Below are 15,483 nucleotides of genomic sequence, written 5' to 3'. Positions count from 1 at the left end.
AGAAATTCAAGCAATGTCTTATTTTAATAATTTAGCAAATTCTATGTAATAAGTAATAAAAAATAGAAGAAAAATTTGTCTCTTCTTTCAGCTTATCGATATAAAAATTATGTATATATAGACATTTGCGGAATATCTTCTAATTTTGAAGAACTGTTTAATTTAATTTTTAAAGACTATTGATACGCTTAGAAGATTCTTTTCCAAAGTACATATTCGCTGTTGTTAAAAAAATTTACTTGATGAAGAACGGAATGATTCCTAACTTAATATCAAACAACACAGAACATCATCTGACTGCTAATTTTCGGCTATTTCCAATCCCGTTTGGAAAACGTGTTTGGAATTTCGTTTCTCTTTTTCTTCTGGCGCAAATAACGATGAGATTCTTGTCCTTCGGTCGCGAACGGTTCTTCCTTTCCCCGCTCTTCCTGTGTCTTCGTATCCTCATCGTTTGTCCTCGCCTTCGTCACGCGTTGTTATCGCCGTATATATAAGAAAGCGATCGTCGAGAAGTGTTCGAAAGCGTGGATCACCTCGTACCAGTCGACCAGTACAGTGCGCAGTAGACGTTGCTTCCTACGGATCAGCAGCATCACATCTTCGAGATGTTTGCGAGAGTCTCGTGTGTTACTGTGACAATAATCACGCTATTTTGCGTTTATACTTCCGGTGAGCTATCGATGTATTTTTTTTTATTTTCTAATAGAAGAGCGATTTATAATACGAATTACAACGCGAATTTTCTCTAAATGCATGAGAATTCTGACTTAAGCACGTTATAATATTACGTAGCAATTAATACATGGCTAGAATTTTCAAGAAAATTTACATGTTATGAATGTGAAAATATTCGTTTAAAAATTGGAGAAATATAACAATCTGAAAAAATTTTGATTCAAGAATTCATTAAAAACTGAGGTATATTACAAATAATATATTTTGGCCCCAAAATACTCTCTATGAATGTGTGAATATAAAATATTATTTGAAATCTAATTTTAGAACAGAATTTAGTAGATATTTTGTTTGATTCAGAAAGTTTCAGCTACAAATTTTGAAATACAAGCTTGAAGACACTTAATAATATAACAAAATATGTCTTGATTTCAAACATTAAAATTTTTAATACAAACTAACTGCTCGTTTCCCACATTTTCCGTTTATATATGTATATTTGTTTATATAATCCGTTTTAAATATTTAACCAATATTTTATTAAACTTACATTTTGCACAAAGTGAAATTCTGCATTAATCTTCGATCAATTTGAGAAACAATAGATCCGATCAGATCCGGATACTGTTAGTTCCAGGAATTTTTATCAGTCGCGTCATTAATAGCAGTCTTTATATCTCACAGAATTCTTTAAAACATATTTTTGTGTCCATGACCACGTCCCTGACTGTTATGCAATACGTCGGCTAATCTCAAAAGAGTTCTCTCTTATTCCATCTCTATAACCTTTCCCCTATTATTTTATTGTGTTAATATTAGAAACGTCATTTAAAACCTTTAAAAGAAAAAATAATATCTAATATATATGTACACATGTTAGGAATGAATAATAATATTTAACTCTCTCTCTCTCTCTCTCTTTAAATCTTTAATTACATTGTGTATATATGTTTTCTAGTGATTATTAGAGACTATGTAAGACAAAAGTGTTACGTGATTATAATCATATATTACATTGTCAAAAGTCTGCTATAATCTGTTGGCTTTATATGATATTATATTTGTCACAAAAATCAAATGATATATGTTTACCGTGTGAATTGATGTAACTTATTCACCGTAAAAGATACCATAAGTAAATATAACTTTGTGCTCGGTTTATAATGCATATTATGATTAGTATTCTTCAACTATGTTTTAATGATACATCGTTGATGACGATTACAGAAATAGCAATTATTAGACGAGATTTAATTGGTAAAGTGACGATGCAATATATAGTTGCGGTCTGCTTGCGACGATCCCAATTAAGATAACGAAATCAAAATATAGAAAACATGTTTGATTACTCTAATGCAAATATATCATTTGTGTCTGTGTCTCGTTTTCCCGTATAATTTCCTTGTTTTATTTCCTCGTTTTATTTTCTTGCGTTATTGCAATATACGTGTATACAGCCTCGCGATAATAAACTAGTCAGTTAATTATAACTGCCTACTATCATCATGATGCAAAGTTTCGACCGAAAAGAAATATTAATTAAAATTATAGAGCAATATTCACATCATATTAAATGTTAATAGAATGGAATCAATATATGTATATTATATGTTAAAAGTTATTTATATGTGTTTTTTAAAAGCAATTTGGACATACTTATTATCAACTAAAAATGATAATACTCATCTGTATAGATCCACCAAATAAAATTTAATTCAAAGCTAATATAAGTTTAAAATGCGAATATACGTGTGACGGAACGATTATCTTTTTTCTCCTCTCTTTTTTTGGGGGGGCATTTCTAACAGTCTTATATTTGATTTTTTATGCATACAAAAGACTCCTTAGTTGGTATTTCGAAACTGGTTTCAATCTTTACTAAGGTCTTTTTCATTCCACAGTCCTGAGTGTGAATTGAGTGAAAGAAAAAATGAACGCATACCTACGCTTTATGAGCTCATATTGGCCTTGAATCAAATTGTACAGTTTTACTGATTATCGATTATAAAGATAAAAAATCTAACGGTATTGATACACAGCATACAGCTATACAGCATCTGTGATTAGCGATCAAAAGATACAAGTAGATCAAAGATACAGAAAGGTCTTGACTTCATTAAATGAACCGCTTCAGGCCGCACCCAACTAGTGGGAGTTATAAGAATGATCCGTTTATAATCTGACTTAAAAAATGCGGATCATTAAAACTGATTGGGTGGATCAAGCTTTGCAACTCATAATCGTAAATCTATAATTCAAACAGAATGTGCATTTGCACTTTGATTGAAGTTTGATCGTAATACACAAAAAGAAAAGAATAAATGTGAAATCAACACTAATAATATATTACGGCATATATTCAAATACGGAGGGTGCTATATACTTGCAAGTGAAACAATGTAATTCATTCAACGATACCGAAAAGAGTTTTATGTTTTACACGCTTGATTTTTTGAGTATAATCCACTCGCTCTGACTTTAGATAGCCCCCAGCTAGCAGGCGTAGCTGGGGGATTATCTACTAGCAGTGACTTCATGAACTTTTTTAACCTTTTAAAGACGTTTTAATGACGGTTCAATAACGTAGCCATGTAGCAGGATGACGTCTAAAGACGTTTTAATGGTGTATTATTGACGTTAGCGTTCGAGACGTCATTAAGACGTCAGAGGATTGTGAAAATCAAAATTATAAAAAATTATTTTGTTTAAAACAAGATAATAAGATGTTACAAGATATATTATAAAATATACATGCATTTTGTATTTATTTAATTATCACAATACTCTTATTTTATCACAATTGTTAATTACTTGACAAAAATTCAACTGTACATCATATTTTGATATAAATATGCTACCTAGGCCGTTATAGAAATAATAAAGGAGAGATAATAAAAGAACAGGAATTGAACGAAAGAAAGGTTTTCACTATAACAGTCGTCGTGGCCATCTCTGAATGAGTTGTAATTTAAATTCATGAGCTGATTTAAGTTATATTTTTAACCGTGACGCTATACAAAATAACCGCGCCCGTGCAGGTACAAATACATAAGCTGTGTATAATGTTGCGAGATATATGTATCAAGCGATATCACACACCGAAAATTCCGGTTTTGTATATTGTAGAGATGTGCCAAGCAACTTTTATGTTCTTATTATAATTTTATCGAAAGTGCATCGTCCTAACCCGCGTTTTAAGTGCTGATACTTTTGTTTCTCAAAGATTCTTAACGTAAATATTTTATTTCAACAAATCTCAAAAAGATACAGAAATTCAATTACGATATATTGTCATATTCATTATTATTGTTATTATTAATTAAGTTCAATTTGAGTAACATTGAAAATCTATATTCTATAGAGATTTGAGAATATAAAATAGAATTGTAACAAACTTTGCATGGCTTCGAAAGTCTAACATAAAGAGAGGAATTTTTGTATCAAAATTATTTTGTCAAATTTATAAATATTATTATTTTGTTCAAAGCGACTTATATTCCTTTTGTTTAATAAAAATAGAAAGTTAGAGTTACTAATTAGATGATACTTTTCTGTTTCATCCGCAGTGTACTCTATTTCTGCTCGATTATTTTGCGTATGATAAGATATTAAAAAAACGTCATTCATTTCTAGTTTTTACGCATTAATTTGCATCTCTGTTTTTTGTTTCAGCTCAAGTTATATCGCAGGTCTGTTTAGGCTGTATATGCGAAGTTAGCACAGGATGTAACACCACTCGCGGGTGTTCTGGATCCGTATGTGGACCCTTCGCCATAACATGGGGCTACTGGTCTGACGCCGGTAAACCAACTCTGAACAACGAGCCAACCAGTGACGATGGTCAGTTACTTTCTTATAAGATATATAAGATACTTTATACATTTAAATAATGAAAATAATTTCCATTTTTTTGTCAACCAACGTTAATATAATCATTGTATAAATTGTATGTCTATATTATTTATTTTAATGACTAAATAATAAATATAAATGTTATAACCTGATTGATAAATATAATAATTCTATAATAATTGCTTCTCTTTTTTTTTTATTATAGCTTATGCCAGATGCGTCAATGATCCCTACTGTGCCGCTGGTGCAGTACAAAACTATATGGCCAAATTCGGTCACGTAAGTAATTCACTCAATTTTCATATGTAGATTTTGGCTTATACTACACTTCTTCATCTTAACAACTAATGTGCATTAATTAAATAGGACTGCACCGGAAATGGAGTGGTCGACTGCGAAGATTATTTGCGTATTCATCGACTTGGCGCAAACGCCTGCAACGGCGCCCTAAACAGCAAATATGAGAATAAATTCAAGTTGTGTTTACAAACCTTCCAAAATCAATAATATGTGTATGTTATACTACCGCCTAATAACAATCCCTTAATTATCGTAATATACATGTCCGATGAAAACCCATCTTGTATCTTTATCAAATATTTGTGATACAGTCATTCATTAATTCATTATTATTATTAGCAGCGAAACTAGTTCCCGCCTGGCGCCTCTAGTTTTGTCCATTAAATTTTATCTAGTATAAGTTTATCTCTTAGGATTTGATATGCAACAAATATATCAATCGAAAACGTATATGTGCTCGTGGTATTCCACATACTTTGATATGTCGCATTGTATTAATTTTAACTTACTTAAATATTCATGCTGTATGATTGTGTGTTTACTGTTTGACATAATAATCAGTCTTACTTATGCTAATATAGCTAACGCAAGAACATTTATAATAAAAGCTTTAAAAATTTAAGATGTGGAATTTTTACTAACACATCACAATTTCCTGAAATTCTCCTTATATTATATTTTATAAAATGTTCGAGTTTTCACATTTTGCGTAATTAATAAGAAAATTTTAGGAAAAATAGTGGTTCTTGAAATTTCAGTTAATGCTTATATAACTTCCTAACTGATTACACTTTTTTTATACTTATTGTTATAGTTGATTTTTGAGAATTTATATTTTCGTAATTTGAAAATTATTTGATTGGTAAAAATGCGAATAATTTTACGACGTATAATTATCGACAACGCTAAGTAATAATTATGGACATTAAGAAATTTTTCTATTTGTTAGTATTTAGCAAATCACAAAAAACTATTCTCAAAAAAAAAAAAAAATCAAGTAGAAGAAAAGTAATAAGGTAACAATAATTAAATTACATTAATTTTAAAAATTATACATATATGCAACTTTTTGTTAAAACATTTATAAAGTCATGTGTCGAATTTTATAGCATATTATTTCATAACATATTATTTATAAATTATTTATAAATTAATATCATATAAGATTAGATTAATTTTAATATCAATTCTTTCAATCCTAAGTTACAATTATAAAATTTGTAATGCAATTTTAAATATTACATTATATAAAATCTATAAAATATAGCTACGCAGATCGGTCGGTTTCACTGTACGTTGATAGCGCATGCCCTTGACACAAGATACTACCGTTTCTCATGGTCAAATGTATAAAATCAATACGATTGAAGGTGTACGTCGATATTCGAACATTTTCATATTTTCATAATAATATTAAAAATACTTGAGGTTCTCTCATAATTGGAGTCCACGTATTATTACGTGCTTATGTATCAATTTTTGTTATACCCTTATTGCATTTTAACTTATTATCGTGATTATCGGTTTTTCTACTAATGTTATAATCAAATTATATAAATACGTGGAATATTAAATCTTTTGCGGAGGGCTTCTTACATTAGTGCAAATCGCTATCGCTAAGGCAACGCTGATAGATCGTAATTACTCATGTTTAGTGATCTTTACGTAAGGATTTGGCTGACAAAAACTTTAGCGTCCAATAATAATTCATTATTATTGTTTTTTTTGTCTTGCTCAATGAGACAAAGAAGAAGCCTTTTATTCGCGAGCAAAAACTTGAACAGGCTTTTATTAAATCAGGCACCAAAATCTTATTTCTCACTTATCACATGATCACATATTTATAACGATAATCTTATAATCTTATATATTTTGCATAATAAAATTTAATTTTTGCATCTATCTGTTTTTATTTTATTCTAGTTATTGAAAGTTTAATAAAAATCAGACTGCCATATGAAATGCAACGAATCGAATGTTACAACATAAATATCATATTTTCAAATCGTATTGCATATTTTGCATTCTACGTAGAAGGTGCTAAACAAAACATTATGTGATTCGTGTGATATTTGTTATGAAACGCACATTCTGTGTAATATAATATATTAATTTTATGATTTACTGAAAAAGAGCTCTTTTGCTTCGCCGGATACTTTAAGAATGTATTTACTTTATTGTTTGAATATTACGCCCACGACTTCGTTAACCCGAACGGGCGCCTCATTATTTCTTTGGATATTAAACGGTCATTTAAGGCTACTTTTACACCCCAAAAGTTACTGTGATTACATATTGCATTAATTACATATTACATATTTTGGATTGTTGTATAATTTATCAGTACTTGAAAACAATATGTATATAGATTTACTCCACATTTTCTGAAAAAAGTAAGAAAAAACCAAAGAAATATTTAAAAAATAAAAAAAGCACATTAATTACTGTAAGGTAAAGCTTTATTTTTTTGCCACGGGCATGCTTAAGTAGTCCCTGATGTCCGTTCTTGGGTTAACAACAAACTGCGTTATTTCATCGAGGCTTGTATGAAATGACTCGGTCGGAATCATGAATCAATCTCGGACTCGTCAACTACGAAGTCGACCACGCTCACGCACGTACAGCTATGCGCTATCTCAAATAAATTGCTTTCAAATTCTTTTGATTCTAAACGATTATACATATAAAGATGTCAGAATGTTATCTGATGCACCGTTTTTTGAGAGCAAAGAGATATCACAAAAATGATATTTAAAAAATTTCTCAAACAGGACATCTTTAAGATATTTGAAGTTTGTCGATATAGAGAGTTCTTATTTATCATGTCTAAATAAGAACCGATATATGTATGTACGTCAACATATAAATTTCTCATTTATGATATCCAAAAGATAACATCGTAAAACATTTTTTAAATAAAAGTTTTACATTAAAAACTATATGAAATAATCAAAATAATCTTGTAACTTTTATTAACTTTTATCAACTTTAATATTACTAAAATTTAATAATATATTTATCCAAATTATTAGCATATACCCAGACAGAGCACTAAAAAAAAATAATAAAAAATTGAAAAAAATTGGAAGAACCAATAATATATACCTTAACAGAAATAGCAGAAAGCCTAAGGTCACACGACTGCTACGTCGTGGACCGACCTGGCATGAAAGCCGACCTGGCATGAAGCCACCAAATTTAATTTATTTTCGAGATTTTCGAGACCGCTCAAGCGGCCAGGTGAGACTCGAACCCGCTACCTCGCGGTTGTAAGTCTAGCGCTTTCCCACTAGACCACACTACCACCCATTAGCAGAGATGCTAATGGTGCTATTTTGCCCGCTGACTGCGCGCCTGGTGGGGACACGCACACAGCTGATGGAGCCGTTGCGGCGGTTCGGCCCTCGGCCAGCTTCGAGCGGGTAGAAGAGCGCAGACATACACTCGGATGTCAGGCGCGTCGGCTGACTTGGCTCGTCTATTATGTCTCGCGTATCCCTTCTGATGTTGATTTATGAATAAAATATATATTATGACATTGCAGATGACAATAAAATACCCCTTCCTACACTAATAGGCGCGAGACACTATCGTGTGTCTCTTAATTATTTAAAAGTAATGAAACTAATAACAAAGAATGTTAGTAAAATTTATTAATTACATAAATGATGTCTAATAAAATTATATTATCTTTATTCTGAAAATAAACTATATAAATTAAGTAAAGAAATAAAAAACAGAAAAAACGTAAATAATAGAAATCCATTCTTGGCCAATATGTACGCTTTCTTCTAAAAAAATCTTGTTATTAATTTAGAAAATAAATTATTGTTAACACAAAAAAAGTGAAATAAAACATTAAATTATATATTGTTTGTTTTTGAAATATTATTTTGATAGTATAATTACTTTGCTAATATAGTAAATACATGTAATATAAAATTAAAAAAAGGATTAAATTATTTGTGGAACAATATGATAAATTTTATTGTACTGTTCTCAAATAAATGCATGGACAACGTACATATTGTTGCTCAATGGAAACCGCGAAAAGGTGGTGGTCTCTTCCGTCAAGAGAAAATGTAAAAATTGTTTTCTTTAATATTAAAGAAAACAATTGTTTACATTTCCTTCGAATGCAGCGCGCGCGCGCGCGTGCGCAAAATTACCGTGCTGACGAAAACCACCACCGCGTCGCAATTAAGGCCCCGAGATCTTGAAACTTCGTCGAGAAAAGAAAACGCTAAAAGCCAGTAAGTAAGTCTTTCAAATTTTCCCCCGCCTTTCTATCTTTTACAAAAAGTCTATCACAGTCTAAGCAAAGAATGTGTTTATTTTATAAAAAAAAAGTTTATATGCAAATAACCAAGTAGAAAATGTCGACTCAAGTAAGCAAAATGTTATGTTACGTTTGTCTCTGGACTCCCCTACCTTCCGCAAAATCGTTATTAACACATTTTCCCCGCTAAAAATTTTTTTATTTTTATAAAAAATTAAACACAATTTTATCATTAATTTATTATATAGGTATTATACTGCATATAAGATAAATCGGGAGATGTCATAGTTATGAATTATTAAAGAAATACGAACAAACCAGTAGCCATAACTTTTTCGGAATTTTTGCAAAATGATATTTAAGCTTTCACGTATAGCAGTGCTGAAAACAGCCACTCTAAAAGTTATTGTTAAAATGCTGTAATTTGATTATATTATGTTTATCTCTGCAAAACTGGCATCTTATCCCAATGCCTGGGTAAGATGCCTGTAATGATGAGAGAAAGATGTAAATACTGTGAGAATGAAATTTTGAGAAAGCATTCAATAAATAAAATGTAATACATGTACAAAAACATAGATTTATTTTTAACAGTAAACTTTAACTATTAACAATGGGTAAACATAAAAGTTGCTTTTTATATGAATACATTATTTCAATGCCAGAATAGCACGTCTTAGATTTTTCAAATAATTGCAGATAAAACCATTTTTATGCGAGCTCATAGCTTTTTTTTATCAAGACTTTTAACTTTCTAGAGCTCGGAAGATCACTTGAATCATCAGTTCTTTTTGACATAGTCACAACTGAACTTTATTTATTGCAATATTAATTACAATAAAACAATTTAAATAATATAAGCTCTCTGTAAAGAACAAGAATATTATGAATAGTTTTTTAAACAACTCTACTTGAAGGTACGGAAAAAAATTGATTCGTACTGGATCAAGTTTTTTTTCTCATCTCTAATATAGTAATTTTTGATATTCCTAATGATCATACAATACAAAACAAGAATGAAGATCCCGTGGAAGCCAAAAAAACGCCCTTATTAACCTTCTTTCTTTTCTTCAACATCGTATATTCACACTCAACTCTGGTAATACGCTTAACAATAAATATATCTTAAAACTCGTTAAAAAGAATTTGTGGTTCAGTCGCATTATATATGCGCTATTCTGCTGCTTATAAATAATTTCTCGAGATTTCTGTGAAATAAAAATTATTTGCGGTTCTGTCGCATACACGCGTTATTCCGTTGCTTATAAATAATTTCACGCGTTTCTATTTCGAAATTTTCCAACCATATTATACATTTCTGCTTAACATTGAGAATATAATTGTGAAGCACTTATGTGAAATATGTTTTAAGTAATCCTCTTGCTTATTTCCGACTGTGCGGCACACACTCTGCACACGAGGAGAGACGATCCTGACTTTAAAAAAGAGGAGTACTGAAAAGTATGTTTCTCTCTCTAACTTACTCCGGACAGGCGTCTGCTATGTATTGTCTCAATCCATATCTATAAGGTCTATGTACGCGAATGTCGAATCATCCGCTAGATGACATCCGTTAGCTGGCGTTTCTCGTATTTAAAATACGACGAATGATATATAAAAGCAGCTTGTTGGAATGACAGCTTGTCGGTATTCATAGTCAGATCTTATATTTAAGACCGAAATAAGATCCGATTATGAATACCGGCCGCTTTATAGCATGCCATACATTATCCACTAAAAAAAAAAAAAAAAAAAAAAAAAAAAAAAAGAAAAGCCGTTCGGAATCGGCGTTATAAACTGTAGGTCCATTGGTGTCAAAATGACACCGAATAATATTGTAAAAAAAAATACACAAGAGAAAAAATAATCGTTTCCCGTAATTTTTGAATGCTGACTATGATCCCGTTTATTGCTCTATTACGTCATAAATAAATTATTTATAAATTAATTTTATATAATAGAAACATCATTTGATATTTTTTATATAGGTACCAAGTATTTGTATAAATAAACACTGCACAAATTTAAATAATAAAATAATTTCATTAACATTTAAGCTTCCGTATGTATACGGGTATACCTTTCCAGTACATACGTGAGTCTGTTGCGTTCGACGCTATTTTCCCTACGTTAAAGAATTTAGAAAACTCATAAAAAAATTCACAAACATCTGTCTACATTGTAATTGACGATTTTATAGTCATTTTAATAAACATCGTTTATTTAATATTTTATTTTTAATGAACTTTGAATAAGAATAAAGGAAAAAGATGAGTTTCTTTAAGAATTTATTTTTTTTCTATGCAGAAAGAAAAAATCTTTTATGCCCGGTTTCACCAACGTCGTTTAACTTGAATTTTAGTTCAATTCACTCTTTGTCTCTTTCTAACAGTCTCCCTTAGAAACAGACGAAAAGTGAGTTAAACTAAGGTTAAAATTAAATGACGTTGGTGAAAACGGGCATTAACGTTTTTCATTTCAGAGAGATAAGTGTTTAATAAAAAAAGTGGGGCGTTTTATTTAAAAAATTGAAAGTGACCTTCACGTGATCTTCAAACGCTTATCCAAGGTCAAACTAATGACACCATCTTATGTGCCCCTTGAAACCGCACAACTTTTGTCTGAAACATTTTTGCTGAAAATGCTTCGTTGAAGAATTAGGTGCATTTTTTAAAATAGGACACCCTGTCTTTTTATTAATTTCATTAATATTTAAATTTATATCTACAATTTATTTATGCTTTCTATATATCTGTATAATATTTTATATCACAAGAAAAAGAATATATTTTTTTACAAACACATGAACATAAGTCCACATTCAAAACACATATAAGTATTCGCTCTTATTTAAAAATCTTTCTAGACGAATTGATTAGAACGACTGATTCTGAATTAATATTTAAACACAAACGAAACCTTATAATATAAGGCTAATTTTCCGCTACTTCTAATCCCTGTCTCCAAAATTTCATTCTTTTACCTTTGATATTTTAACAATGATGAAACTCTTATCTTTTGGACATCCAAAACAGTTTTTCTTTTTGTCTTTCTGTCTTTATATCTTCGCCATTTATTTTCGTCTTATTTATCATGCAGCTGCTATCGCTTTATATAAGAAAACGATCGTCGAGAAGAGCTCAAAAGAACGGATTACTTAGCATCAGTCGACCAACACAGTGCGTTAATAAACATTGCTCCTTGTGAATCAGCAGCAACACATTTTTAAAATGTTTGCTAAAGTTTTGTGGGTCTTTGTGACAGTGATCGTGCTATTTGGCGTTTACACTTACGGTGAGATAGTGATGTTTTTTCATTTTTTAACAAAAGTGAGATTTATAATACACGACTTATTTTCACACGTATAAAACTTGTAAAAATATTACTAGTATATTCAATGGCTACAAATTTTAATTCCATGTTATAATTTTTGAATAATGATGTACTTGAAAATTGGAGAAATTGATAATTTGAGAAAATATCGATTCAAAGACTCGTTAAAAACCGAAGTATGTTACAAATGGAATGTTTTATCCTAAACTACTTTCTATCAGTGTACGAAAATAGAATTGGAATCAAATACATAAATCACTAACTTTGGCTGATTTAAAGAATATGAGTTATAAACTTTGCAATATTAGTTTTAAAACCATAATTTTTAATAATAAAATAATAAAAAAAAACATAATAATACTAAAACTTGTCTTGATTTGGAAGAACAGAATTTACTTTGGAAAATAACTGTCTATATTTTTCACAATTTCCGTTTTGTTTTTTTTCTATGTATAATGCGCTTTTAAAATTTAAGCAGTATTTCATTAAACTTTGTGCGAAGTAGAAATTTTGCATTAATCTTCAATTGATTTGAGAAACAGAGATCCGATTGCATCCGGCTATCGCTAGTGTGTTATGAATTTTTATTAGCCGCGTATGTATCATCATAACAGTTTGTATCTCACAGCGTTTTTTAAAAATATTTATGATTCCATGACTGCGTTTCTGACTGTTATGCGATTGCTAACCAATTTAAAGATTTACCTATTTTATCTGTAAAATCAAATTTTCTCTTATTATGTTATTGTGTTCATGTTTAGAGGTATCATTTATGATTTAAAAAAAATATTTTTTAAATAATCTTTCTCTATAATAAATAAAAAAATATATCTAATATAATATTTTTTATAAACACATGTTAAGAATAAAAAATAATATTTAATTCATTTGTCTGGTGACATTTTTTCTAATCACATTAAGTATATTTTTTAGTAGTTATTAATAACCATTCAATACAAAGTATTTATATAATTATATTATACTATCCTAAAGTCTGCTACAGTCTACTAGTGACGTTTTATCATAAAAATCATTTAACTAACATGCTCATTGTGAAGCGATATAACTTGGCCAATGACGTAAACGATATCGTAGGCAAAAATAAGTATGCCCGTTCGTAACAAATTTCATGATTAATATTCTGAATTTTTTATGTTTTCGTAAAACATTGTTAATGATTACAGAAATAGCAATTAATCAGAAAATCCGATAAAATAATATTGCAACAGATGCACTTTGTTTGTAACAAAATCTAGATTAAAGTAACGAAAAAACCTGATCGATTATTTTAATACAAATATAATTTGTTCTACTTCTTTATTGCTTCGCGATAGTAGAATGTTATTAATTGTAAAATTGATTACTGACATTGTGATAAATATTTTCCTTTATATTCAAGAATATAAAAAAAATTGTGATATATACTTGATTTTGAAAGTTGAACACGAGAAGAGAATCCATCAGAATTACTTATCAGTATTTTGCTCAAAGCGATACATGTACCTTGTTTAATAAAATTAGAAAATTAATTAATAACTGAATAATATTTCCTTGTTTAATCGACGCATTCTATTTCAGCTGGATTATTTCTGCGTATGATAGTGCATTAATTAAAGCTGTTGCTTTTTTTATGTTGCTAACTTTTAGTACGAATAACGTATAAATATACATTTTTTATTACAGCTCAACTCATGTCGCTGGTTTGCTTAAACTGTTTATGCGAAATTACCACAGGATGTAATACTACTATTGGTTGCGATGACACGTCGTGTGGACCCTTTTCGATAACAAAATCTTTTTGGGTTGACGCTGGCAAACCACCTCCAAACGGAAAATCGAGCAATGACGACGATGGTGTGTTACTCTTTCTCTTGTACAAAATACCTTAGATATTTATTAGAAATAGTAATTTCTAGTTATTTTCCCTTTATTTACAATCGCACTTTTTTATACATTTCGTGATTGGAATGAGTAACCCTATAGTATTACATTCCAAAAAAAATGGAAGAAAAATGTTACGTAATGTATATGTATTTAATTCGCATTAAGAAGGTTGCTCCATTCGGTAGATTAAAAACGGAGCAATACTGCAGAAGCCGCACGTGTCGGAAAATTCGTTAATTATTAACTATAAAAGCGTAAAATATACGATATTTTTGTAAAAATATTTAGATATCTGATTAAGTAGTGTCTTTGTAAATTATATATTTCCAACTTAATTAAACCTAAAGAAAGGACAATATTATTAAAATAGAAATGCAGTACTGTTTTAAAATCGTGCGTTCACGTAAAAGAGTCACGGTGCGGTCTCGCTTCACTTGGCACGAGACACTACCGTGTCTCTTGATATTCCAAATTATATTTGAAAGGTAATTTCGAACGCTATATGACTTTTTACTTCAGTTATTAATTTATTTTTAGTTTCATTTCTTAAAATTATAATAAGAACACTTATAAAGGAGTTCATATGTATTATAGAATTCTATGTATCAATACTAATAATATTAATTAATTCTGACAATAATTTTATTGACTTTTTTCGTTACTTTTTATTTTATATAATACAGATTTTACATGAATACTCTAATATAATGGCATTTAGTATTAAGTCAATATTAGTATAATCTGCCCATAGTTTGTATGCCTATTTACTTTAGTAAGTAATAAATACATTTTTATAATAATAATAATAATAATACTTAATAATCGTTTTTTTTCATTATAGCCAATGTAGCTTATCGCGAATGTGCCAAAAATATATACTGCGCTGGTTATACAGTACAAGCGTACATGGCTAAACACAGTCGGGTAAGATCAACATGTTCACATTCAGATTTTGGGTTATACTTGTCTTATACTACGCTAATGATACGTTTAATCATAACGTTAATTAAATAGGACTGTAACGGAGATGGAGTGATCGACTGTGATGATTACGTACGTCTTCATCGACTTGGCGCATACGGTTGCACCGGCTTACTAAGCAATGTTTACGAAAATAGATATATGTTGTGCTTACAAACCTTCCAACATAAATAATA

The 15,483-nt window shown here is 29.8% G+C and overlaps 2 protein-coding genes across 2 annotated transcripts; both read left to right on the top strand.

The window, feature by feature from the left end:
* Positions 1-512: 512 nt before the first annotated feature.
* Positions 513-5,452, top strand: LOC112462062 (lysozyme 2-like). Its single transcript, XM_025027598.1, has 4 exons — positions 513-672; positions 4,351-4,518; positions 4,736-4,809; positions 4,897-5,452. Exons 1-4 carry the CDS (start codon positions 609-611, stop codon positions 5,035-5,037), a joined length of 447 nt encoding a protein of 148 aa, XP_024883366.1. The 5' UTR covers positions 513-608; the 3' UTR covers positions 5,038-5,452.
* Positions 5,453-12,246: 6,794 nt separating this feature from the next.
* Positions 12,247-15,481, top strand: LOC112462071 (lysozyme-like). The gene is made up of 4 exons (XM_025027626.1): positions 12,247-12,403; positions 14,126-14,296; positions 15,168-15,250; positions 15,341-15,481. The coding sequence occupies exons 1-4, from the start codon at positions 12,340-12,342 to the stop codon at positions 15,479-15,481; spliced, it is 459 nt and encodes a 152-aa protein (XP_024883394.1). The 5' UTR covers positions 12,247-12,339.
* Positions 15,482-15,483: the final 2 nt, after the last annotated feature.

This window comes from Temnothorax curvispinosus, unplaced genomic scaffold (assembly GCF_003070985.1).
Source record: "Temnothorax curvispinosus isolate PA1 unplaced genomic scaffold, ASM307098v1 QBEX01011959.1, whole genome shotgun sequence".
NCBI classification, from domain to species: Eukaryota; Metazoa; Arthropoda; class Insecta; order Hymenoptera; family Formicidae; genus Temnothorax; species Temnothorax curvispinosus.
Note: the sequence above shows the minus strand (reverse complement) of the source record. Positions and strands in the feature narration are given on the sequence as shown.

Bases quoted from the DNA above. Each gene is read 5' to 3' on its own strand.
- LOC112462062 (XM_025027598.1), top strand. From the start codon at position 609: ATGTTTGCGAGAGTCTCGTGTGTTACTGTGACAATAATCACGCTATTT. The intron at 673-4,350 runs GTGAGCTATCGA...TTTTTGTTTCAG, and splicing joins ATTTTGCGTTTATACTTCCG to CTCAAGTTATATCGCAGGTC. The intron at 4,810-4,896 runs GTAAGTAATTCA...TTAATTAAATAG, and splicing joins ATATGGCCAAATTCGGTCAC to GACTGCACCGGAAATGGAGT.
- LOC112462071 (XM_025027626.1), top strand. From the start codon at position 12,340: ATGTTTGCTAAAGTTTTGTGGGTCTTTGTGACAGTGATCGTGCTATTT. The intron at 12,404-14,125 runs GTGAGATAGTGA...TTTTTATTACAG, and splicing joins ATTTGGCGTTTACACTTACG to CTCAACTCATGTCGCTGGTT. The intron at 14,297-15,167 runs GTGTGTTACTCT...TTTTCATTATAG, and splicing joins ATCGAGCAATGACGACGATG to CCAATGTAGCTTATCGCGAA.